This window comes from Gracilinanus agilis, chromosome 3 (genome assembly GCF_016433145.1).
Source record: "Gracilinanus agilis isolate LMUSP501 chromosome 3, AgileGrace, whole genome shotgun sequence".
In the NCBI taxonomy this organism is placed as follows: domain Eukaryota; kingdom Metazoa; phylum Chordata; class Mammalia; order Didelphimorphia; family Didelphidae; genus Gracilinanus; species Gracilinanus agilis.
Genome location: NC_058132.1, coordinates 431900298 through 431928073, shown reverse-complemented (window position 1 = coordinate 431928073; position 27776 = coordinate 431900298). Strand labels below are relative to the sequence as shown.

Sequence of the window (27776 nt, the reverse complement as noted above, 5' to 3'; positions counted from 1 at the left end):
TTTGTATATTTTTTTCTCATTAGAACGTGAGCATCACCTTGAGTGCAGAGACTTATTTTTGTATCACAAGTGCTTAACACAATGCTTTCATAATAAGTACTTGATAAGTGCTTATTTAACCCTGACTGACTTGTATTACCTTGGAGAAATGATATACTTTGCAGGTTGACTGAATAGACATTTTACATATCAGTTTGACTACATTATCTCCAAAATACAGTAGTACCTTGGTACTTGCCATTAATTTGTTCCAAAATGTAGATTGAGTGCCAAAAAGGTGAATATGAAAATGAATGAATAAGGAATTTTTAAAATTGAATTAATCCATTCTAGACACCCAGAAAACCCAGGCTTTTATAAGACATGATATGCATTAATGGAGTTATAGTTTACTAAATAAACAGTAATAAAAAACAATAATTAGAATAAAATAATTTTAACTTAACTTTATCTGTATTGAGAGAGTTCATAGCCTAGAGAGATGTTGGAGAAAAGAGATGTTATAGACTAGAAAAGGGAGTCCCCTTCTATATCTGAGGTCAACTTTCTTTCTGGAGTTTTTTCTCTCTTTTTTTTTCTTTTTTGTCCTGAACTGTTCTTGAAATTCACCAAGTGTAAGCTTCACAAGAAAACCTATCCAATGATGTTTGTTTTTGTCTGCATTTCTAAAATCCTATAAGTAGGAAATGGTCTGGTTATTTAACAAATTTACAATTCTGTTTGTTAAGGTTTTATCAGGATGTTATATTTCCACAAAGTTTTGTACTTCCACCCATTTTCTGCATATTTCCTTCATTAATGAAGTGAGGACATCCTTCTTTGCCTTTTTGAAGCAGCTTGTTGTTGCTCCTTTTGAAGTTCCTGCAAGCTCTGCAGTGTTGGGCTCTCCTTTATGCTCCTAAACTAACACGTGATCCTTTGTTTTGGCTGGAGTGGGCATATACTTCTCAAGATTGCAGCACTAACAAATTGTAACATGTTTAGTGCCAAGCAAACATTGAATAATACCTTGACTTTTTTTTTTTATCAAAATATGTCCAGTACCAGCTTTCATGAGTTCTGAAACTTTTGAGTACCAAGATTTTACTTTGTGTCCTTGGAATTTATGTGTTCCACCAAGTCTCACCAAGGCTTGGGTTCATTTTAATGTCAGTAATTGCATTCTATTCCAAAAAATGCTGTAGTAGTTGTAATAAAGGTACCTTCTATAGTTTAATTGATACCATCCTAACAATTTCAAAACCATAACCTTACAAGACTACCTCCAATGCCAGATCTCAGGGTAGCTGTTTGATCAACTCTAGGCAAAGAAACAAAGAACTGAAAACGTATCCAAAAGCTTCTAAACCCAGTTTCAGCTTTCTTTAAGGAGCCATACTCTAAGCTATTATGTGAAAACAGTTGCCAAACCACCAGGCTAATGTCTACTTGATGCCCACCTGAAATAGAATCTTCTAGAATTATGTGACCATGTGAAGAATCAAAGGGAAAAAGATTCGAATCATGTCCAATTTAGGTCCACTGATAATGTCTATTCTTGGCTTGGTGGACAGTCTCTTTTTATGTATTCTCACTCTTCTCCCCTTCAACCATCATGGGGTGAGAGATCAGGGAAGCACCCAGGGTGTGCTATCACTATGCATCCAAAAGAAACAGGTCATTCTGAGGTGAGCCCATTTCCCAGGAAATGACTGGAACTCAGACTTCTTTTCATAAGTTGACTTTTTCAGTCTTATCCCCAATTATGCTCTGTTGGATGCTACTCTGTCACACAAAATTAGAAACTTGGACTCAGTGAAGGCTATGCGTAATTCTAGCTTTGAAATTATGTAATTATCTCCTACTGAGGAACTTCAGTCTACATAGAAGTTATCTCGGTCCTTTTGAATAAAAAGTAGTAACTTTTCCTTTAAGGAGCATAGAGAAACTCCCTTGATAATTTCAGTTCTTCATTTGCCTAGGGAGAAGGCAGACTAATTATCACAAGAGTCATCAAATCTACTAATCACTACCATTAGTGAAGTCTTAAAGTCAATTTTGTTGGCCTCTAGACACAGAACAATGTGAAGGAGAGTCATTAAATATTTGAACAGGGATTAGATGATTATTATAAACTTTACAGTAAAAATAAATTTTTGGAAAAAAATAGTTATGTAGTCAGGATAATTTGCAGAAAAGCTATGATCTCTGGATAAAGAAAATTTATATAAAGCTGTATGATGGTGAGTAATGATGGAATATGAGGTATTTATCTGGACCCCACATTCAGTATTTATCAATGGGCCAAAGTAGCTAATACCTCACCCCGCCTCCAGAAGATCTATGAGGGTATAATTTTCAAGAGAGCTCCCTAAATCAGGTAGGCTATAGTGGGGATGTTGAGGGAAGATGTTTGGATACTATTGAGATCCCAATGGACTAGGTTCAATCTTCACAGCCACAAATATTGAGACAAGCTTCACCTCCCCCCCCCCCCCCCCCTTCAGTTCAAATGGCTTTTTCCCTTCCCAGATGCAGTTGGTGTTGCCTTCCCCTCAGCCACCCAACAGTCACTTTCCCTTCAAGATAGTAGCACCAATCTACCAATAATAAACTAATATGGGTTTATTATAAGGATAAAGGAAATTTAGGATACTAGGGGAAGGGTCATTAAAGGATTTTTTTTTTTTTTTAGGAAAGAGGGAAAAGGGATAACTTCTGACAACTATTAACCCCTCAATAAGAGAGCAATACAGGACTTTTTCAGAATTCTGGTCTCAGATATTGACTTTCCTTCACAATCTCTGAAACTTAATCTCTAAACTATCATAAGAAGGATGTAACAGGGATGAATGGATTAGCAGGATCTGGGAAGATTTCCCGAGCCTGCTTCCCCCTGGGAGTCCAAGCTCTTGAATCATTTTGGAGAACAGCAGAGTCAAAAGTTTTCTTGGAGGATAAGATACAGTTTGTAGTGTTACGATTAAAAATGATGAAGACTGATAGAATAATATAAATTAGTAGTTTAATTAAAGCTATGGCCATGCTGGTAAAATCATTAGACTACGTGCCGGTAAGAATTCAAACTGCCTCTGCCATTTTACCTTTTGTACCTTCCTGTGCCTGCTAGCTCATTTAAACTGTCCTCTGCGTGGTGACGCAGGCGTCCCCATGCCCAAAGAACCGGAAACCCGTTGGACCACGGGAAATGTAGTTTGATAGTTCCTACGTGTCCGTAGAAAATATATATATATATACTTTTAAATGTCATCTCCCAAATTCCAATTATACAGTAGAAATTGATGTTGAAGTTGTGACTCCAGATAATCTCAATTAGTGAGGTACAGAAGTGCCAGATTCACTTAGGCAGTCCACCCAAATCCAACCTCCCAACCAAAACCAACTGCCCTCGGTCCCAGTCAGGTCAGGAGTGTATAGAATGACAGTTGAAAACCCTCTTCTGTGGCTCCTCCTCCAGAGGTTCTGAACCTCTTGGGGTTGCTCAGAATTCCATTCCAATTCCAGCTGCCTGCTCCCCCTTGCAAATTTCAGTCCACAAACTGTTAACAAAGCAAAACAACGTTGTGATTTTTTTTTTTATCACTTTTAAAAAGTGATAATGATTAAATAGGCTCTTTGGTAGGTTTAGCTCTAGAGATAGGCAAGTATGACAGTTTGAGTAGGCCCGTTGACCTTGGGGAATGGAGTATGGGTGGGAACAATTGCATATTGATAGTGCATCGAAAATTATAAATTTACAAAGCAACCTAAGTATGCATTCATTACTGGATTACTTCTGATTAGCATATTTATAGTGTTGTGAGGAAGATTAGTTATTGATTAGGTATTAAGGTTGACCTAGCAGGAAACCTGCAGCATTCTGGGATAGAATGACGGAGGAGGAAGTGTGTGTGTGCCCTGAGAGAGGACTCCATTAGTGGTGGGCAAACTGTTGCCAGCCCAGGGAGATCTCAAACCCTGCTTCCTCATTTCCTTGGGATCCTGAGTGGAGGTGGATTTCCAGCAACAACAGAGCTGCACCAAGAAGAAAAGTTTGGGACCTGGTGGACAGTTTCTCAAGCACACTCTTTCTTCTTGGATATCTTGGACCACCTAGGATTTTGGCATTCTGTGAACCTCCATGGAAAGCTGTGAGAACCCTCAAAGACACCCCTCTGATCCATAGCTGTGCTGATTCAAGACTGGGTGGCTCCAGGATTGATTCAGCTTTCTAGAGACTCCACTGCTCCTTGGGCCCTGCCTGTTAGATCACTCAGATAAGAGTAGAATAAGTCCTCCCTTTGCCCTGTGGGTTTTGTCATTAGTATTTAAGGTTTTAGAGTAGACATCCCTATCCCACCTTTTAGTTGTACATAATTAAACCTAGATAATCCCTCTTACCTTGCCTGCTTGTTTCTAAACTCTGGCCTAGGGGAAGCTGAGTGGCAGTTAAGACCAAATGCCATTCCTGTGTGAATCCAGTAAACTCTGGACTTTCATCCTGGTCCAGTCTCTCTTAACCCCAGTGTGTGTACCCACAATTACTTAGTTTTATTATAATATCCTAGTGTCCCCATTATCCATTACCTTATTTATCTATTTTCTACGATAGGTACAAGTAATTTTTCTGTCCTTTACTGGTATCAGACACTTCCTAGTTGTATGACTTAGGACAAGTCACTTAACACCCATTTCCTAGCCCATAACACTCTCCTCCCTTGGAACCATACACAATATTCGTCCTAATATAGAAGGTAAAGGTTAAAAAAATGAAAAGAATAAGTTGCAGGTGAAGTGGACATTGCATTATTAGAGGAAGTTTTCTTACTTGGAATCCTACACCTATAAAAAAAAAATAGGTCTGGCAAACAAACAGTATTTTCTTCACGCTCCACCACCCCCTTTTTTTTCTCTCTCTCTCTGAAAGGAAGCATCAGAAGTGGGATTTGAATCCAGTTTATCCAACTCTGCCGCCATTGTTCATTTTACAGAATCATTCTGCCACCAACTGTCACTACCTATCTTTTTTTTTTGATAATCACAAATCATTGATAGATTTTTTCCCCAAATAGGTTTGTAACAATTTTCCTTGAAAATAGAAAGAAAAATGTTAAGCTTAACAAATGCAAGTTAGAACAGTAAACCTAAACCACAAATACTTTGAACACAAAAATACAAAACACTTAAACTTCAAGGGGATAAACAGGAAATATCACAAAGCTAAGAGAAGTAAAAATCATAAAAGACTAGATCTACCCTATACAGAAGTATCAAAGCAGAGATTTGAAATAATACTATTAAACTGATTAGTTAGGGGGGAATATGAAATTGAATCTTCATAGAGAGTCTTCGTTAATAAAAAAAAAAAGATTTGAAGACATTTCTCTTTATTGTGAAAAGGACTATTATTTGTCAATAATCTAGAGGACATTTAAATTTTCTAGAAATTTTTTAAGTATTAAAATTAATGGTTTGGCTAAATATATGAAAATTATAAATCTTTTATTTATAAAGTAGAGAAATACAAAAGGTTAGAAAGACATTAAACCTGTCTAACTAAATATTGTTCCAGTGCTTGGCTCAGCCAGGACTTGTTAACCTTCAATCAGAATTAAACTATCTTCAGAAGACAGGAAGGGAAAACCAGCTATCCACTCACCCAAGACAATGACTGGAGCTGAAGGTGACTCTTGAGGCAGCTTTCTTCTTTGAGCAGACCTTCTTGAATCCAACTTCCTTCTTGGAGTGATTTCTCTTCTTGGAGTTTACTCTCTCTTCTTGGAGTGACTATCTTCTTGGAGTTCACTCTCTAATAGCCTTCTTCACCAGACTCCCTGCTCAGGGATTTTCATGGCTTTTATGGTGGTTTCCTGTCTCTGCCCCTTTTCATGGGGGCCAATCACAGTTTCCAAATTGACGCCTTTCTGCAAGTAAGACTTTTGCTATCACTTTTCTAGTTACATATTTGGTAGTAGAAGTCTCTGCATTCTGAAAGGGCTCTCATTATATTGAAAAACACTAAGTGGTTTTCAAACTTCTCTCACCTAGTTTAAGCTTGTGTTGATTCAAAGTTGTTGCCAACCAAAGTGTTAACTCTAACTAGGCAAAGAGAACAAAGGATTCCCTTTTTACAACTGTGAACTTAAAGAGAACCAAGAATTCCCTTTTATAATTTCTGGGATATAGTTAGTGAAATTATGTCCATAGTAAAAGATTAGAAAATGTCTTTAAGATGTACTCAGTATATTTTATGGAACAGAAAGTAGAATTCTGGAAAGAAAAACAAATAATATGCCCCAGAGCATCTACATTTAATAAGTGGCATAGTTAAGATTCAAATCCAATTCTCCTCATACCTTGTCTAATGTTCTTTTACTACATCAGTGGTTCCCAAACTTTTTTGGCCTACTGCCCCCTTTCCAGAAAAAATATTACTTAGTGCCCCTGGAAATTATTCTTAATTTTAATAGCAATTAATAGGAAAGATAAATGCATCTGTGGCCATCACCGCCCCCCTAGATTGCTGCAGTACCCACCAGGGGGAGGTGGTGCCCACTTTGGGAATCACTGTACTACATCATCTTTTTACTACATCATACTTTTACTACATCATCCCTTTGGTTGGTTATTTGATGACAGAATAACCTTTATGTGAGCTTCCAGAAGCAGAGATCTATGAGAACCCTTTCAGAATGCAGAGACTTCTACAACCAAATGTGTAACTAGAAAAATGATAGCAAAAGTCTTACTGTGTAACTTTCTAAGATTGTAGAATTAAAGTTGTAAAGTGCCTTAGAAATGTTGCATAGTATTTCCGGGTAAGAGCCTTAAAAAATTGTGTAATAAGGCCTCATTATTAAGATAAATTCAATTAAAACACTATCCATTAGCATAGGATACCATTTACTTTTTAATAATGTTAGAAGCCTGATATGTACAAATTTGAAATATCTGCCAATATGTTTTGTGAATATAAGTTGCTGTATACATAGTATCAAAATTTGAACATTTTAGGTATTTTTCCTACATATATATTCATTTCTCAAAGCATACATAGTTTATTATTATGCATTTATAATTTGCAAACTCAGATTTTCTTTGAAATTAATGTTTTAATCTTATTTTGAACTTAGAAACAAGATTATAAACTTCTTACAGATATATATCTTGTCTCTTAAAATGTTTTAATTCATATTTCTTTTTGTTACATTTAGCCGTTATGGTACCCCTGATGAATTGAAAGAACTGGTTGATATTGCTCACTCAATGGGAATTATAGTTCTCTTGGATGTAGTTCATAGTCATGCATCAAAAAATTCTGAAGATGGTCTAAACAAGTTCGATGGAACTGATTCCTGTTATTTTCATTCTGGCCCTAGAGGAAACCATGATCTCTGGGACAGTAGGCTGTTTGCCTATTCTAGGTATGTATCTTTGCAGAAATCATTTTATTTAATTAAAACTAACTTATAATAATTTTTAAAGTTATATAGCATATTTAGGTATTCTGTCTTCATATAAAAGTATTGTTAGTTTTATATATATCAGAGATAACTTGTATAATAGTTATTTTTTAAATTAAATTATGTAGAAATTTGCTGTTTAAAAATCTTAAGATAAAGACTTTTTAAAAACAAGGTGAAACTATTTTAAAAATATTTTCATACATCAGATTTGCTTAAATTTGGTACTTTGATACCAACTATCTGTTAGGTATTTAGAAATATCAATTCACTGAGTAGTTAAATATTACATTAAATAGGATATTTCCTAGAATGAACTTGTCTTTACCTTCATATATTTCCCTTATTTTCTTTATAATCCCAGTTGTCATTTCTAATGATACAATCCATTACATTCAAATATCACAGTCTGTCCAGCCATTTCTCTTATTAATCACATTTGTGTTATTTCCAGTAATTTTGTCATGAAAAACAAAGCTTCCATTTATATTTTCATTCACACACAGCTTTTTATCCTCTTAATAGTGCCCTTAGGGCCTAAATCTAGTATTGAGATCTCTAGGTCAGTGAGGAAGAACAACTTCATAGCTCTTTTTTTTCCTTTTTGAACCCTTACTTTCCACCTTGGAACCAATACTATGTATTGGTTCCAAGGCAGAAGAGTGGTAAGGGCTAGGCAATGGGGGTTAAGTGACTTGTCCAGGGTCACACTGCTAGGAAGTGTCTAAAGTCAGATTTGAACCTAGGACCTCCTGTCTCTATGCCTGGCTCTCAGTCCACTGAGCCACCCAGCACCCTTTATAGCTCTTAATGTATATTTCCATCTTGTTTTCTTTAAAAAAAATTCACAGCTTCTCTAGCAATATAATGTAACACCTATTTCTCCATGTTTCTATCCAGCTTTGATTTGATCATCTTACCCATCTAGTTCTCAGTTAACATATATTGCCAGGACCATATTCTTTCCAAAAAAAGTTTTTCCAGATTAGTGATACTCAGTAGAACTTTTAGTCAAGTGTCACAACTCCTTAGAGATACAGTATTATTTCCTTAGTATGATGACTATTAGTTAGACTTTTGCAGAATATTTATACTCTCTAAGTCATTGTCCCACCAGAAATTGTTTGAATTATGTGTATGCTCGGACTTAGATTTATGACTAACTTCATGTATGTGGGGACTATTATGGGGAAAACCAGGGGAGTTAACTTAAATATTACTTGTGGGTTCAGTGGGGTGGATAGGAGACAGGAAGGGACAATGGGTAAGACTTTACAAGCCAGGGAACCAGGTTTAACTATAAGGGGAACGACCGTTGACAGAAATGGCAGTTAAGCCTGACTAACTGTCACTCTGCCCCACCCAGCCTGTAATAACCTCAAAGTATTAAATATATTCAACGAGGACATTAAAGTACTAGAAAACACACAGGGAAACAGTTTAATTGTAATATGAGGGGATAGGAGAGGGGTTTAGGTGAAACTATATCTAACTGTCCAGGACCGGAGTCAAAAAGCATAAGTTCCTTGGCCAACCTGACTTCTGCCAGGTTTTGACAGCTTGGCTAAGGACCTGAGGAAGAGGGCTTGAATTTGGGGTCTCACAACTGTTCCAGAGATGTTTTCAGGATACCAGGAACCAACTCCTTCACAGGCGGATGATCCAAAGTAACCAGGTAGGGAGAGATGTCTGCAAACTGTCCACCAGATCACAGGCCACTTTCCTACTCAGAGTTGACTTGCAGGATTCATGTCTTCTGCCTTTTCAACCTTCACCACTCTCCAAGATCCCAGGTCAAAAGGGACTGCAGATTGCACTTCTGTTCTGAACCCCTCACAGCTCAGCAGTCTGTCTGTTGCTCAGCACTCTCCTCCCTACCCCCCTGCATTCTATTCAGAAAGTCCATGACTTCCAGCAAAGGCTTTCCCTAACATGCTTACACAAATATGCTTTTAAACTTTTACAGCCTATACCTATTACAGGACTCTCCAGATATCTATCTTACTTAATTTATAGAAGGTTCTAGTCATCTCCTTAACTTATTTCTTGTTTGTTTTTGGTTAGATTTATCCAGTTCTGTGAGCAGAAAATCAAAGTCTGTTGGAATTATTATTGTTATCTAAATCTCATCTAGTTATATCCATTTTAGCTCAGCTCTGCAGAGATCATTCATTACTGCTACCCTGCCTTCTCTGGATCAGCTGAGACATAGTATTTTCTTTTTCAGCCCCTCACCATCAATATATTTGTCTGACATTTTTAGGGTGTTTCTTATAAAGACCATATTGTCAGGTCCAGGTTTTTTTTTTTAAACATTTATTAATATTTATTTTTTAGAAAAGTTAACATGGTTACATAATTCATGGTCTTTCCCCTTCACCCCCCGAGCTTCCCCCCCCCCCCCAAGGCTGATGTGTATTTCCACTGGTTTTAACATGTATCATTGATCAAGACCTGTTTCCAAACTGTTGATTGTTGCATTGGTGTGGTAGTTTCGAGTCTAAAGAGTGCAGACAGACCCTGAGAGGATAAACGTGAGAGGGCGCAGTGCTAACAATGGCTACCATGATCAGGTGGGATTTATACCAGGAATGCGAGGTTGGTTCAACATTAGGAAAACCATCCACATAATTGACCATATCAACAATCTAACAAACAAAAATCACATGATTATCTCAATAGATGCTGAAAAAGCCTTTGACAAAATAAAGGTCCAGGTTTTTGATCCTTTCTATTATTCATTTTCTTCACACGTATGAATTCATACCATTACACTGTAAAAGGGAATATTACCTTTGTTATTGATCAATGTTAATAGCTGTCACTAGTTATTGACTGTTGAGGGAATCAATTGTATTAGCTATTGAGGAAACTACTGGAAACTAGTTATAAAAAAGTTATTCCTATTTATGGAACTATTAAAAGGAAAGGAAAGGAATGGAAAGTAGTAGTATTGAGCTGAGGTATTTGTATATTTCCCTAACCTAAGAAGTTCTATCTATAAACCTGTTCCCAAAACTATCTCACAAGAGATTTTCTTCTTCCTTGGTAAGCCAAGGCTAACCTTTCTCATCTATTGAAATAAATCTATCTTACTAAACTATTCTAAAATATATCTTAAGCAACATAGGTTAATTATATAAAAAATGCTCCAGCAATCTTTCTCTATTTATAAAGTGAAAGGTTTTTCCTTCTCGCACAGCAGGGGATCTGCTCAGCAGGGGTCTGAGGCAACCACCCTCTGAACTTGAAGCTCCTTATCTGGGGAGATCAGCTCCACCTGACCTCTGCTTCTCTTTTTACTGGCAAACTCTCTCATGAACAAACTTTCTTCTCTCCAAGCTGTTTACTTTCCAGATCTAGTTTCCAAACTTTTCCCAGAGGGATCACAGGGAAAATACTACTCCTTCTCTCTGAGTGTCCACCTCCTAGTGCGAAGTATCAGAGAGACCAAAAGCAATCGGTAAATCCCAACTTCCATTTCCTTAGAGGTTCTCTGGGAATTCCATCCCTCTGACCTCCTCAGAATTCTTCATACCTCTCTATGCTAAAAATCCATTCTTAATTAAACATTACCTAATTAGCTCTTAATTAACTATTACAACACTCAATGTCAGTTACTTTTGTGCATTTCCATCTACTTCATTTCTCCTCACTGTTTGTTTCCCTCTTTCTTTATTTCATACATGTCCCTCTTCAGATATCCAATTTCCTTTGATTAATACCTCTCCTATTCAGTCTCTTCCCAAAGATTCTCCCTTATCATCTCCCTTTACCCTCTTATTTCCAAATTGACCCAGCTTTCCTAAAGTTCCTCCCTTATCCTTTCCCCTTATCTTTTTTTTAATTTTTTTAACATTTTTTAATATTCATTTTTAACATGTTTACATGCTTCATGCCCCTACTTTCCCCTTCATCCCCCTTTTTCCCCCCACCCATGGCCGACACACATTTCCACTGGTTGTAACGTGTCATCAATCAAGACCTATTTCCAAATTGTTGATAGTTGGATTGGTGTGGTAGTTTCGAGTCCACATCCCCAATCATGTCCACCCCAACCTATGCGTTCAAGCAATTGTTTATCTTCTATGTTTCCTCTCCTGCAGTCCTTCCTCTGAATGTGGGTAGCGTTCTTTACCATAAATCCCTCAGAGCTGTCTTGTGTCATTGCATTGTTGCAGGTACAGAAGTCCATTACATTCAATTTTACCACAGTATATCAGTCTCTGTGTACAATGTTCTTCTGGCTCTGCTCCTTTCGCTCTGCATCAGTTCTTGGAGGTCTTTCCAGTTGACCTGGAACTCCTCCAGTTTATTATTCCTTTTAGCACAATAATATTCCATCACCTGCATATACCACAATTTGTTCAGCCATTCCCCAATTGAAGGACATCCCCTCATTTCCAGTTTTTTGCCACTACCAAAAGCGCAGCTATGAATATTTTCATACAAGTCTGTTTATCTATGATCTGTTTGGGGTACAAACCCAACAATGGCATGACTGGATCAAAGGGTAGGCAATCTTTTATAGCCCTTTGAGCATAGTTGCAAATTGCAGCCAGAATGGTTGTATCAGTTCACAACTCCACCAGCAATGCATTAATGTCCCAATTTTGCCACATCCCCTCCAACATTCATCACTCTCCCCTTCTTTCATTTTAGCCAATCTTCTAGGTGTGAGGTGATACCTCAGAGTTGTTTTGATTTGCATTTCTCTAATTATTAGAGATTTAGAACACTTTCTCATGTGCTTATTGATACTTTTGATTTCTTTGCCTGAAAATTGCCTATTCATGTCTCTTGCCCATTTTTCAATTGGGGAATGGCTTGATTTTTTATACAATTGCTTTAACTCCTTGTATATTTGAGTAATTAGACCCTTGTCAGAGTTTTTTGTTATAAAGATTTTTTCCCAATTTGTTGTTTCCCTTCTGATTTTGACTACATTGTTTTTGTTTGTACAAAAGCTTTTTAGCTTAATATAATCAAAACCATTTAATTTACATTTTGTACTTTTCTCTAGCTCTTGCTTGGTTTTAAAATCTTTCCTTTACCAGAGATCTGACAGGTATACTATTTTGTGTTCACTTAACTTATTTATAGTTTCCCTCTTTATATTCAAGTCCTTCACCCATTCTGAATTTATCTTGGTGTAGGGTGTGAGATGTTGATCTAGACCTAATCTCTCCCATATTGTTTTCCAAATTTCCCAACAGTTTTTGTCAAATACTGGATTTTTGTCCCCAAAGTTGGGCTCTTTGGGTTTATCATACACTCTTTTGCTGACGTCATTAACCCCAAGTCTATTCCACTGATCCTCCGTTCTGTCTCTTAGCCAGTACCATATTGTTTTGATAACTGCTGCTTTGTAGTATAGTTTAATATCTGGTACTGCTAGGCCCCCTTCCTTCACATTTTTTTTCATTATTTCCCTTGATATTCTTGATCTTTTGTTATTCCAAATGAAATTTGTTATAGTTTTTCCTAATTCAGTAAAGAAGTTTTTTGGTAATTTGATAGGTATGGCGCTAAATAGGTAAATTAATTTGGGTAGAATGTTCATTTTTATTATGTTAGCTCGTCCTACCCATGAACAGTTAATGGCTTTCCAATTGTTGAGCTCCAGTTTTATTTGTTTGGAAAGTGTTTTGTAGTTGTTTTCGTATAATTGCTGTGTTTGTTTTGGTAGATAGATTCCCAAGTATTTTATATTGTCTAGGATAATTTTAAATGGTGTTTCTCTTTCTACCTCTTGCTGCTCTAATGTGTTGGAAATATATAGAAATGCTGATGATTTATGTGCATTTATTTTGTATCCTGCAACTTTGCTAAAGTTGTTGATTATTTCTACAAGCTTCTTAGTTGATTCTCTAGGATTTTTTAAGTAGACCATCATATCATCTGCAAAGAGTGATAGCTTAGTTTCCTCCTTGCCTATTTTGATACCTTCAATTTCTTTTTCTTCTCTAATTGCTATTGCTAATGTTTCTAGTACTATATTGAATAATAGAGGTGATAATGGGCATCCTTGTTTCACTCCTGATCTTATTGGGAAGGCTTCTAATTTATCCCCATTGCATATGATGTTTGTTGATGGTTTTAGGTATATACTGTTTATTATTTTTAGGAAGGGTCCTTCTATTCCTTTACTTTTCAGCGTTTTCAATAAGAATGGATGCTGTATTTTGTCAAAGGCTTTTTCAGCATCTATTGAGATAATCATATGATTTTTATTGGTTAGACTGTTGATATGGTCAATTATTTGGATGGTTTTCCTAATGTTGAACCATCCTTGCATTCCTGGTATAAATCCCACCTGATCATGGTGGATGATCTTCTTAATTACTTGCTGGAGTCTCTTTGCTAAAATTCTATTTAAGATTTTTGCATCTATGTTCATTAGGGAGAGTAGTCTTTCTTTCTCTGTTTTTGATCTACCTGGCTTTGGAATTAGTACCATATTTGTGTCATAAAAGGAATTTGGTAGGACTCCTTCTTTGCTCATTATATTAGATAATTTGTGTAGTATTGGGATTAGTTGCTCTTTGAATGTCTGATAGAATTCACTTGTGAATACATCAGGCCCTGGTGATTTTTTCTTAGGGAGTTCTTTGATGGTTTGTTTAATTTCTTTTTCTGATATGGGATTATTTACGTATTCTATTTCTTCTGCTATTAATCTAGGCAGTTTATATTTTTGTAAATATTCATCCATATCTCCTAGATTGCTATTTTTATTGCCATATAATTGGGCAAAATAGTTTTTAATGATTGCCTTAATTTCTCATTCATTAGAGGTGAGGTCTCCCTTTTCATCTTTGATACTGTCAATTTGGTTTTCTTCTTTACTTTTTTTTTATTAGATTGACCAGTACTTTGTCTATTTTATCTGTTTTTTCAAGATACCAGCTTATAGTCTTATTTATTAATTCAATAATTCTTTTACTTTTGATTTTATTAATTTCTCCCTTAATTTTTAGTATTTCTAATTTAGTTTTCATCTGGGGATTTTTAATTTGTTCGCTTTCTAATTTTTTGAGTTGCATGGCCAATTCATTAATCTTTGCCCTCCCTAATTTGTTAATATATGCACTCAAGGATATAAATTTCCCCCTGTGTACTGCCTTGGCTGCATCCCACAGAGTTTGGTAGGATGTGTCTTCATTGTAATTCTCTTCAGTGAAATTGTTGATTGTTTTTATGATTTCTTCTCTGACTAGCTGGTTTTGGAGAATCATATTATTTAATTTCCAATTAGTTTTTGATTTGCCTGTCCAGGTGCCCTTACTAAATATTATTCTTATTGCATTATGGTCTGAGAAAGTTACATTTATTATTTCTGCTGTTTTGCATTTGTTTGCAATGTTTCTATGCCCTATTACATGGTCTATCTTTGTCAATGTACCATATGCCCCTGAAAAGAAGGTGTATTCCTTTTTGTTCCTATTTCTTTTTCTCCACATATCTATTAAATCTAATTTTTCTAGGACTTCATTCATCTCTCTTACCTCTTTCTCATTTATTTTTTTGTTTGATTTATTTAGATCTGAAAGAGGGATATTTAGACCTCCCACTAGTATGGTTTTACTATCTATTTCCTTCTTTAGATTTGCCAGTTTCTCCTTTACGAATCTGGTTGCTATGCCATTTGGTGTATACATATTGAGCAATGTTATTTCTTCATTGTCTATACTGCCTTTAATCAGGATGTAATGACCTTCCTGTCTTTTTTAATCATATCAATTCTTACTATGCCTTTGTCAGAAATCATAATTGCCACTCCTGCCTTCTTTTTTTTCATTTGATGCCCAAAGGATTTTGCTCAAGTCCTTTACTTTGAAACTGTGTATGTCCCCCGCCCCATATGTGTTTCTTATAGACAACATATGGTAGGATTTTGGTTTCTAATCCACTCTGCTATTTGCTTCCTTTTTGTGTGTGAGTTTATCCCATTTACATTAAGAGTTATAATTATCAGTTGTGTATTTGCCGACATTTTGGTATCGTCTCCTAGTTCTACTCCTTCTTCTTACACTATTTCCTTTTAATTGAGTGGTTTGCTTTATGCCAGTAACCCTTATCCCCTCTTTTGATTTATTACTCTTTCTATCCCCTCCCTTATTATTCCTCTCCTTTTATTTTGAAGGCCTAATGAATTCCCACCCCCTTCTTCTCCCCTCCCTTTTATGACCTCCCCACTCCCCTGCTCCCCTTGGTTTTTCTCTTCTGACTTTCTCAGTAGGGTTAGATAAGAGTTTTATATCCCAATGGATAGTATAACTACTCTTCCCTCTCCGGGTTGATTACACTGAGAGTAAGGTTTAAATATTACCTCTTAATGCTCTCTTCCTCTCCTTCTTATAATAGTATTTGTCCCCTCTCCTTCTCATGCCCTCTTTGTGTGTAATATAATATTCTATTTTTCTTATTCACTCAAGTTTCTCTTGGTGTCCTATCCACCCCCCTCTTTCACACACCCCCATATCATCTTAGACCATTTAGTATTCCACCCTCTCCCTGTGAATTATTCTTCTGATTACTATAATAGTGAATACTATAATAGTGAATAGAGTTCACTACCGAGAATTAAACATAGCATTTCTCCACATAGGAATACAGATAATTAGATCTTACTGAGGCCCTTAAAAAGGCAAATCTAAAAGTTACGAGTTTTCTTTCTTTCCCCTCTGTTTCTTATTTACCTTTTCATGTTTCTCTCGATTTTTGTGGTTGGATATCAAACTTTCCATTTAGCCCTCGTCTTTTCTGTGCAAATACTTGGAAATCTTCAATTTTGTTGAATGCCCTTACTTTCCCCTGGAAATATATAGTCATTTTTGATGGGTAGTTGACCCGTGGTTGCAGGCCCAGCTCTCTTGCCTTTCTGAATATCATATTCCAAGCCTTGCGGTCTTTTAGCGTGGAGGCTGCCAGATCCTGTGTGATCCTGATTGGTGCTTCTTGATATTTGAATTGTCTCTTTCTGGCTTCTTGTAAGATTTTTTCTTTTACTTGGAAGCTCTTAAATTTGGCAATTATATTTCTGTGCATTGTCTTTTCTAAGTCGAGTGTCGAGGGTGATCTATGGATCCTTTCAATGTCTATATTGCCCTCTTCTTTTAGGACTTCAGGGCAATTTTGCTGAATAATTTCTTTTAGTATGGAGTCCAGGTTTCTATTAATTTCTTGTTTTTGTAGAAGGCCAATGATTCTCAAATTGTCTCTTCTAGGCCGGTTTTCTTGGTCTGTCACTCTCTCATTGAGATATTACATGTTTCCTTCTATTTTTTCAGTCTTTTGACTTTGTTTTTTTTTTTCTTTTGTTCTTGTTGTCTTGAGAGATCATTACCTTCTAATTGCTCAATTCTAGCCTTTAGGGACTAGTTTTTGGCTATAATCTTTTGGTTTTCGGCTATGATCTTTTGGTTTTCCTTTTCAATCTGGTCATTTCTGGTGTTCACTTTGCTTATCAGTTCATTTGATTTCTGAGCCTCACTTTCCAATTGCAAAATTCTGCCTTTTAAACTGTTATTATCTTGCTTGATTTCCTTTTGAGCTATTTCCCATTTATCTAACCAAATCTCTTCCATCTTTCTCATCATCTCAGTTTTGAACTTTTCAAGAGCTTGTGACCAGTTTTCATTATTATTTTGGGAGGGTCCAGATGCTTGTTTGTTCTCCCCCTCTATTTGCCCGGTTGTCTGGATTTTCTCTGTGTAAAAGTTGTCAAGTGTTAAAGATTTCTTTTTCTTGTTAATCTTTCTCGTCTGAGCTTCCTGATTCTGGGTAGCCATTGTTATCCCAGCAGCTTCTCAGCTTTTACTCGTGGTCAGGGCCTGTTTGCGGTCTTTTGGGTCCTGAGGTCTGAGTTCTGGTTTTTCTCAAGGTCAATCCCCCTGGTGAACCCCCTTGCTTGGTCCTCTGCTGGAGGTTCCTTTACAAGTCTCAGGGCGCTGCTTCCACAGTCATATACCCATCTGGGCTGGTTCCCCACTCAGGGTTTCAGAGCCTTCACTCACGCTCACACGCGTGCCTGTGTCTGCCTCCACCCGCGCCTCTGCCTGCACCCACGCTCTGCACCCTCGCTCTGCACCCTCGCTCTGCGCCCGTGCTCAGAGTCCACATGCGTTCTTTAGCTTTTTGGGGTCCTAAATCTTGCTGCTCTGAGGAACAGGCCCTGGAGCTGCCAATGACTCAATGGGTGCCCCAAACTTGCTCTTTCTTTTTACCTGGCTTTGGCATTATAGGTGGTGTGTGTGGAGGGGGTGGGGGGTGGGGTGGTTGCTCAGCCCGTGATTTAGTGAGAGCTGTTTCACCCCTTTATAGCATAGAAATGTACCGATTCCACGTACCTTCCACACTGCGCCCTGTTGTGGGGTCCCTCCATTCGACTGGGTTTGTTTTTATGTCTCCTTGAGGAGTCTTATATGTTTCGGTCAGGAGAGGTTGAGAGCTGCTTTTTACTCTGCTGCCATCCTTACCCGGAAAACCTCCCCTTATCTTTTAATTCTTTTTCTATCTACCTTACCAAAAATTCCTTCCTTTTCCCACAGACTATGCCCTCCTGCTTCTTGATTTCCTTATCCCTATGACTTACCCCCATACCTCTTGATGTATACTGCCCTCTAGTTTTCCCTCCCTTTTCTTATCCCCTTGTCCTCTTCCCTACCCTTCTCTTTCTTATTTCCTCAGTACCCCAAGGGGACTCCTACTTCTTCTCTTATCCCTTCCCTCCTCATCCTCTGTAGGTAATTTGTAGAAAATTTTTACCCTTCTAATTGGATATATTGTTTTTTCTTTGTCTGATTAGAGTTGGGTTCCATTGTTCTCAGCCCTCTACCCCTTAAGCCCCTCTCTGTGGCAATTTGTCCATTCATTGTTCCTCTATATGAGATAGTCACACTACCCTGCCTCCTCCTAGTCTATTCCAATGCTATTTCAGCTCTTTCTATTATATTCCCTCAAATTTGAGTCTTCCATTCATACCTAACCCATCAAAATACCCAGGCAATGATGTCATTCCGGGGGCCATAGTTACATTTTCCATAGCATAATTAAGCAATTTGACCTTTTGGGCTACTTATGATTTATCTTTCATTACCTTTGTATGTTTCTTAAAAATCATGTTTTCTGCTGAATTCTGGGTTTTCCACTAGGAATATTTGAAATCCCTTTAGTTAAATATCCATTTTTTTTCTTTTATAATTATGATCACTTTGATGGATATGTTATTCTTGCTGTAAGCCCAGTCTCTTGCTCTACTAAATGTTGTGTTCCATGCCCTGCATTGTTTTAATGTTGCAGCAGCTAAGTTATTCTGACTATAGCTCCACAATATTTTTTCTTGTTCCTTGTAGTATTTTCTCCTTATCCTGGGAGTTATGAAACTTAACAGTGATGTACCTGTCCATTTTCATCTTTGAGTCTCTTTGAGATGGTGACTGGTAGATTATTTCAATTTCTATTTTACTCTGTTTTTAAAATTTCAGGTCAGTTTTCCTTGATGATGTTTTGAAGTGTAGTATCATAGCTTTTTTTTTTTTTAATAAATTTCCAGGAGTCCAACTATTCTTAATTGTCTCTCTTTGCTCTATTTTACAGGTCAGTTGTTTTTACAATAAGATGTTTCATATTCTCTTTATTTTGTTCTTTTGATTTTGTTTCATTACTTTTTTTCATAGGAAATTTTTAACTTTTTCTTGTCCAATTCTACTAAATCAGCTGTTTTCTTCCATAAATATTGGGATCTCTTTTTCCATTTGGGTGATCTTTACTTCATAATTTGTTTGACTTCCCTGCATTTTTTCCAATTTTTCTTCAACCCGTCTCATTTGGTTTTTGAGGTCTTTTGTAGGCTCTTCTAAAAGCCCTTTTTGAGCCTGTAGTCATTTATTTTCAATTTAGTCCTAGTCTTTTCTGTGCAGATACTTGGAAATCTTCTATCTTGTTGAATGCCCATACTTTCCCTTGGAAGTATGTAGTCAATTTTGATGGGTAGGTGATCCTTGGTTGTAGACCCAGTTCCCTTGCCTTTCTGAATATCATATTCCAAGCCTTGCGGTCTTTTAGTGTGAAGGCTGCCAGATCCTCTGTGATCCTGATTGGTGCTCCTTGATATCTGAATTGTCTCTTTCTGGCTTCTTGTAAAATTTTTTCTTTTTACTTGGAAGCTCTTGAATTTGGCTATTATATTCCTGGGAGTTATCTTTTCTCGGTCTAGTCTAGAGGGTGATCTATGGATCCTTTCAATGTCTATATTGCCCTCTTGTTGTAGAACTTCAGGGCAATTTTGCTGAATAATTTCTTTTAGTATGGAGTCCAAATTTCTATTAATTTCTGGTTTTTCAGGAAGACCAATGATTCTCAGATTGTCTCTTCTAGACCTGTTTTATTGGTCTGTCACTTTCTCATTGAGATATTACATGTTTCCTTCTATTTTTTCAGTCTTTTGACTTTGTTTTATTTGTTCTTGCTGTCTTGAGAGATCATCAGTTTCTCATTGCTCAATTGTAGACTTTAGGGACTGGTTTTCGGCTATAATCTTTTGGTTTTCCTTTTCAATCTGGTCCTTTCTGGTGTTCAGTTTGCTTATCAGTTCATTTGATTTCTGAGCCTCACTTTCTAATTGCAAAATTCTGCCTTTTAAATTGTTTCTTGCCAGATTTTGGTTTCCAATTTGCTTACCATTTCATTTGATTTTTGGGCATCTTTCTCCAATTGGGAGTTTTTGTCTTCTAATCTGTTTATTTCCTTTTGAGCTATTTCCCACTTCTCTTGCCAAATCTCTTCCATCTTTCTCATCATCTCAGATTTGAACTCTTCAATAGCTTGTGCCCAGTTTTCATTATTTTGGGAAGGTTTGGATATGATTACTTGTTTGTTCTTCTCTGCTGTTTGCTCTGTTGTCTGGATTTTATTTGTGTAAAAGTTGTTGAGTATTACAGATGTCTTCTTTATGATCTTTCTCTTTTGGGGTTCTTGTCTCTGGCTTGCCATTGTTAGCCCTGCTCCCTCTTAGGTTTATCTTCACACTCAGGGTCTGTCTGCACTTTTTAGGCTCCTGAGGTCTCAGTTGTTCTCAGGGTCAAGTCTCCTGGTAGTCCCTTTACTTATTCCTTTAACTGTCTCAGGGAGTTGCTTCCACAGTTGTGAACCCCTTTTGCATTGGGTCCCCACTGAAGGTCTGAGCCTGAGCTCAAGATACGAGTCCTCGCCTTTCCTAAGGATTCGTGTCTAGGCTTGTGTCTGCGCCCGCACTTGTTCCTGCACTCAGGGTCTGTGTTCAGAGTCTGCATGCGTTCTTTAGCCTCTTGGGGTCTTAAGTCTTGCTGCTCTCAGGAGAAGGCCTTGGTGACCCCAGGTAGCTGGCAAGGACTTAATCCGCACCCCAAACTTGCTCTAACTCTTGTGCGCTGGTTTTGTCACTGTGGGTGGTGTGGGGTGGGGGAGGGGCTTACTCAGCTCACCTTTGAGTGAGAGCTGTTTCACCCCTTTAGCATGGAAGTCCCCCAATTCCACGTACCTCCAATGCTATACCCTTTTGTGGGGTCCCTTTGTTCATCTTGATTTGTTTTTATGTCTTCTTGAGGAGTCCTATATGTTTAGGTTAGGAGAGGTTAAGCAGCTGCTTTTTACTCTGCCGCCATCTTAACCAGGAAGTCGAAAAGGCTTGCAGCCTTAATCTGAAAGTATTCTAAAATGTATTTTTGGCTAGTGTAAGAAAGTAACATTTATGAAGTTCATTCTGATGAAATTAGATTCTATTTGGATACATTTTAATGTTAATTTTTTAGTATATCTTGTATGTTTAAAATATCAATTTGTTTTTGTTTCTTGTCAAACATAGTTTTATTTAAAACAGTTATTACCACTTATGGAACCATAACCATAGCAATATATGTCTTCCCTTTCATGGTAAAGATCAAAACTTGTACTCTTTTCAAATACATTCTTGTTCTTGTCCTCTAATAAATCAACTATAAAGATTCCAATAAATGTACTAGAAGCTTTCCTGTAGATCTTTTCACCTCACCTGTTAGGACACCGATTCTTTATATGTCTAATTCTTGTTCTTTAAAACTAACCTCTTTTTCTTTATGTTCCCAGGATAATATTTCATTCTATTTCTTATACACAAAATTATTACTGCTGATATGATGTAGTCTACTAATGAGTACTTACATTTCTCTCTTGCCCTTTGACATTTTGCATATATTTGCTTGGATCTCACCATCTCCTGTTGATTCTAGTCTTTGCTCTTTTTCCTCATAGAAATTTTCAAGGGTCAAGTGTTTTTTGTTTGTTTGTTTGTTTGATTGATTTTGCTGTTGTGTGGTCATTTTCCCTCTTGTAGACTTGGAAATCTTCAAGCTGCTTGACAATTCTGTTTTAGCTTCTGGTCCCCAGGGTTTTGTCCTGGAGCTATCTTCACTGCTGCTTGAGAGCGTCCAGTGATATGGACCTCTGGACCTCACTGCCAGGGCCTGGGACTTCAAGGAGTGGGTCCAAGGTGCTCTTTTGTTGTTATGGTCCACAACCCAGGATCCTGAAATTGGCCTATGCCCAAGTTCTGAGTCTGGTGCACTGAGGGGGTAAGGGTAAGTTGGCCAGCACTCTTCTGTGTGTAGTTTTTTTTCTGGTTCCCCCTTATACCTTGGAACTCAACTGACTCTGATTATCTTTCATGTTGTGTTCAATGAAAGAGCCCCCTCACTAGTCCTGCTTTGATTCCTGTCCTTTTGAGGCGCCTTTTAAAAATCAGTTTCAAAGAATCATCAGAGCAGTTTCAGGCTTTTGTTGCTACTAAGCTTCCATCTTGGCTCCACCTTACCCTTTTCTGTCAGCTGCAAATTTGGAAGCATTGATTGGAAATTGGTACCATTGATAATTAGAGATTTTTTCACCACCGTCACTGGGAAAATATTGATGCAAAAAATAATCATTTTTAACTTCTGATCAAAAATACTTTGTTGTAAACCACTTTATTTTTAATATTTATTTTTAAAAAGTTTGAAATTTTCACCAGCCACTCCACCCATTACTATTTTCTTGGGTGTTAAGAGACATACATTTCCCCCTAAGTACTGTTTTGTTTGGGTTCCCAAAATTTGTTATATTATCTTATTTTATTATTGTCTTTAATAATATTTACTTAGAGTATTCCTTAACATGAATTGACATCTCTCTTTATGCTCATTGATGTGTTTCTCTTCCTCAAAATAGCTTAGTTTTCTTAGCCTAATTTGATCTTGTTAAGCTTTAAGCTTTATTTAAGCTTTGTCTTTCTATTATGCATTTAACAAATTCTAATTTTATTATATTGGTCTATATGCATATAATATTACCAACAATAAGCTTTAAACTTTTTGATGAAAGGAACTGTAATGAGGAAATTAGGAAATTAGCACCCAGGCTGTCAGGCTATCTCTAAAGACCTGAGAGCTCCATAATGGAGTTTTTTCTTTTTCACAACCTTACTCAATTTATATTTTCTAGCACCCAGCATAATACAGTCTCATAATAGCCATTATGTTGGCTATTGAATATTTTGTATTTTATTTTTATGTTGCTTCATTCCATATAGATATTCATGTATTCTTGTGCAATATCCTTTAACTCCCTCTTATTTATTTGCTTTTGAATTACTCTGTTTTTCTTTTTCTTTCAGCTTTATATCCTAAATACCCTACAATCAAGATAAGGCTCAGCTCCTGCTGGAGTTTTTGGATGAGGATAGTTATCCTTGCTTGGCTACTCCCTTGGGTCACTGCTCTGACCTCAACCTCTTGCAGTTGAGCTCCTTTAGATCTTTGAGGTTCACAGTGCTAAATCTTCAGGTCTTTTCATCTGTCCTTGGACCTAGTGCTTGGAACCTTAGAAGCCTTGTATTCTTGTCTTGACCAATCTGTACTTCCAAAACCCTGTCCATTCTGACCTCCCTTGCCTTTGGTGGGGAGATATAAAAGAGCTGATTCTTCATTCTTGATGCTGTAGTTTTCAGGCTACATATCTAGCTGTTCCAGCTGAGAAGGTATGGGCTTGTTTACCTGCTCTACTGCTGATTTTTCTGGTAGACCTCTTTCATATGACCTTTCCCAATTCCTCTTAATTCTAGTGCCTTCCCTTAATTATTTCTGATTTATCTTGTGTCTCTGTGTGTGTGTATACATGCATATATACATCTATAAATATATGTGTGTGTGTGTGTTTAAAGATTGTTTCTCCCATTAGACTGTGAGCTCTTCAAGAACAGGAATTTTATTTTGTCTTTCTTTTTCCTTTGACTGTCACACCGTAGGTTCTTGTTGTTCATTTGTATCTGACTCTTTGTGACTCCATTTGGGATTTTTTTTTTCACAAAGATTCTTCTCATTTTACATGTGAAGAAACTGAGGCAAACAGGGTTAAGTGACTTGACCAGAGTCACATAGCTTAGTAAGCTTCTGAGACCAGATTTAAACTCAAGAAGATCAGTCTTGGGCAGCTGGGTAGCTCAGTGGAGTGAGAGTCAGGCCTAGAGACAGGAGGTCCTAGGTTCAAACCCGGCCTCAGCCACTTCCCAGCTTTGTGACCCTGGGCAAGTCACTTGACTCCCATTGCCCACCCTTACCAATCCTCCACCTATGATACAATACACCGAAGTACAAGGGTTAAAAAAAAAAAAAAAAAAAGAAGATCAGTCTTCTTGAATTTAGGCCACCTAGCTCCTAGTGAGCTCTTAATGAATGTATATTTATTCTCCTTCTTCAAATAATTGAATAGGTTATATTCACCTAGGGTGATGAATAGGTATTATTTGCCTCTTTTTTTCTTTATAAACTTAAAACTGAAGTTCTCAAAATTATTGGCAGTTATTAACAAAAGAAAGGAATTAGTTTTAGGGAAAATAATACATAATCCGTATAGCTAGCTATTTATTATCTTAAATATGTTATATTTTTCAGTACATTAAAACTTATACTAATCAAGTAGTAAGTAGCTCTGTTGTAGACACTTTTCTAAGCCCTAGAGCTACAAAGAAAAGAAGTGCCTGTTCTTCAGTAGGATATAACCTACATATTTCTAGAATTCTTAACCATTTTTTTTTTTGTTTATGAATCCATTGAACTAACTGGCAAAGTCTCTGGACCTGTTTTTAGAATAAAATTTTTAAGCGTATAAAATAAAATACATAGGATTACAAAGGAATCCAGTTTTATCAAAACATAGTTGTCAAAATAATACAGTAACCAATGAGTTAATGGTTAGGAACCCTTGACATATCCACAAATAACTATATGTAGAACATATATAAGACAACCTATAGGGCTGATGAGGTTATCGAGAATGTAGAGAGAAAAGAGAAGCAAGATTTGAATATAAAATCTTGGGGTACTGATGACGAATCACCAAAGTTGATTAAAGATGAGACAAGGAAGAGAAGTACTGAGAAAAAGTTTGTGACTATAAAGCTTAAAAAAGAAATATTCTGGAGATGAAAGACTAGGCAAACCAAAACATGTGTTTTCATAGAATTTAAAGCAGAAAGTCACCATGAATATCCTTTCATTTAACTGCTTTTTTTTATAGATAAAGAAAATGAGTATGACTTGCCTGTGGCAAAGTAGGTAGCATAGATGAAATTTGATTTTAGTCTGGTCATTGACTACTGTGTGTTGAGTGCATAATCTATTTCATTGGTCCATTAGTCCAGTGATAGCCAGCCTTTTAGAGATGAAGTGCCAGGCCCTGCCCCTACACCAGAGCCCCAGACTGAATGCCAGTTGTCCCTCACCCCTCTCTCCCCCCCAAACTCTCTACTTTACCCACACAGGGGAGGAAGAAAGACTTCCATTGGGCTTCTTGATTGGTGAAGTGAGGAATGCCCTCAGCAAGTGTAGAGATGGGGAGGGGAGTGGTCCAAGTGCTCTGCTACCCTCCAGCTTTGCCACCTGTGAGCCTCCCACTTAAATCCCTGTGCACTCCCATTGGGCTGCTGGGTGGGTGATGTGAAAAAATGTTGTTAGGCATGATGGAGAGGGGGAGGGGAGCAGAATCCCTCTGCCTTTCTAGTAATGAGCACTGGAGGTTGGGGTGGGGCAGCCCTTGTACCCATAGAAAACAGTCTGTGTGTCATCATTGGCATCTGTGCCATAGGTTTGCCATCACTGCAGTAGTCTATTTCTTAGCTAGTTCAGGATTGTTTTGATGAGTATTAATAATATCTATGCCAGTTTGAGATCTGGTATGGATAGACCACCTTCCTTTATTTTTTTAAAAATTAATTCCTTTGATATTCTTGACCTTTTGTCTTCCAGATGGATTTTGTTATTTGTTCTACCCATATGAACTAATTTTTTGGTAGTTTGTTTAGTATGGCACTAAATACGTAAATTAATATAGGCAGAATTGTTTATTATCATCATCATCAGCATCATCAGCTTAGCCTACCCATGAACAGTTAATATTTTTCCAATTGTTTAGGTCTGACTTATTTGTGCAGAAAATGTTTTGTAATTGTGTTCATGTAGTTACTGGGTTTGTTTTGATAGACTCCAGCTATTTTATACTGACTACAGTTATTTTAAATGAATTTGTCTTTGTATTTCTTGCTATTGTATTTTGTTGGTGGCATATAAAAGATGTTAATGAGTCATGTGGATTTATTTTATGTCCTGCAACTTTGCTAAAGTTGTTAATTGTTTCTATTATTTATTTGGTTGATTATCTGAAATGCTCAAAGTGTGCCATCCTATTGCTCTATATCTTATTAATATCTTATTGCTCTAGTTAGTATTTCTAGTACACTATTGAATAGTAGTGATAATGCTTATCTTTGCTTCACACTTGGTCTTGTTTGGAATGCTTCTGTCTTATCTCCATCATAGCTAATACTTGATGAGGGTTTTTGATAGATGCCATCTATTTTAAGGAAAACTCCACTTATTCCAGTTTTTGTAAGGAATGAATGTTGTGTTTTGTCAAAATCTTTTTCTGCATCTATTGAGGTAATCAGATAGTTACTTTTTAAAATAACATGGTCAATTATGCTAATAGTTTTCCTAATATTGAACTATTCCTGCATTCCTGGTATGAAATCTCTTTGGTTGTATATATGTTCATTGTGTTATATTGCTGTAATCTCCTTGCTAGTATTTTATTTAGTATTTTTCCATCAGTATTTATTAGGGAGATTGGTCTTTAGTTTTCTGTGTTTTTATTCTTTCTAAGTAATATATTAACACTGTATTTGTGCCACAAATGGAGTTTGATAGAATTTCTTCACCTGTTTTTCCAAATAATTTATAGCGTATTAGGGTTAATTCTTTTTTTTTTTTTTTTAAACCCTTGTACTTCGGTGTATTGTCTCATAGGTGGAAGATTGGTAAGGGTGGGCAATGGGGGTCAAGTGACTTGCCCAGGGTCACACAGCTGGGAAGTGGCTGAGGCCGGGTTTGAACCTAGGACCTCCTGTCTCTAGGCCTGACTTGGGTTAATTGTTCTTTGAATGTTTTTATTAGAATTCACTTGTAAAGCCATCAGGCTCTGATTTTTTTCCCCTTAGGAAATTCATTGGTATCTGTCCAATTTCTTTTTCTCAGACACGGTTCTATAAGGATTCTATTTCCTCTTCTGTTAATCTAGACAATTTATATTTTAAAAAATATTTATCTGTTTAACTTAGATCATCAGATTTAATGGCATATAGTTGAATCTTTGAGTCTTCAAATGTTTCTGTTTTAGCATTGTTGTCCACTTTTTAATTTGCATTCTTATCTTCCTGATCATTAAAATAACTTTCAAAAGTCAGTTTTCTTCTTTTGCTCATTTTTCTAGCATTTTTTCCCCCTTTGTTTATATGTTGAAATTCTGCTTTGCTCTTGGGTTAGAGGAAACATTGTTTTAAGCTTATAGTATGGTCTGCTTTTATGCTTGGAGTAGGTCTTACTGCTGTAAGAATTTAAAATTAGGTTTTTATGCTAATATGAGAATTCTAAGATAATATTGTGGTCACCAATTTAAAAATATTATAGCTCAAGTCAAAATGACTTTTAGTAGCGTTTATTTTCAAAGAGGTGGAAAGAGTGAAACTAGAGAAATGTAAGAAGAAGGTAGAGAAAATGTTTAGCCTATCACACTAAATGTTGCTCCAGTGTCTGGCTCAGCCCTGGCAGGGCTCTTTAACCCTCAGCCAGAAGAGCTGGTGGTGTCTTATGCAAGGGTTCCACCTATACACCTTCCTCCAGGAAAGGAAGGCCTTTCTGGAACTAATCTCTCCTTAGTCAGGAAAGGAAGGCCAGCTACTCACTCACCCAAGACGAAGTCCAAAAGAGAAGATCCAGGAGCAATCCTCCA

At 36.9% G+C, this 27776-nt stretch overlaps 1 protein-coding gene across 1 annotated transcript in view; it reads left to right on the top strand.

Annotated features, from left to right (window-relative positions):
- GBE1 (1,4-alpha-glucan branching enzyme 1) overlaps positions 1–27776 on the top strand; it is a 372788-nt gene that overhangs the window by 183357 nt on the left and 161655 nt on the right. The window contains exon 7 of the mRNA XM_044670326.1: positions 7194–7403. Coding sequence (XP_044526261.1) covers positions 7194–7403 — 210 coding nt within the window. The remainder of the gene's footprint in view (positions 1–7193; positions 7404–27776) is intronic.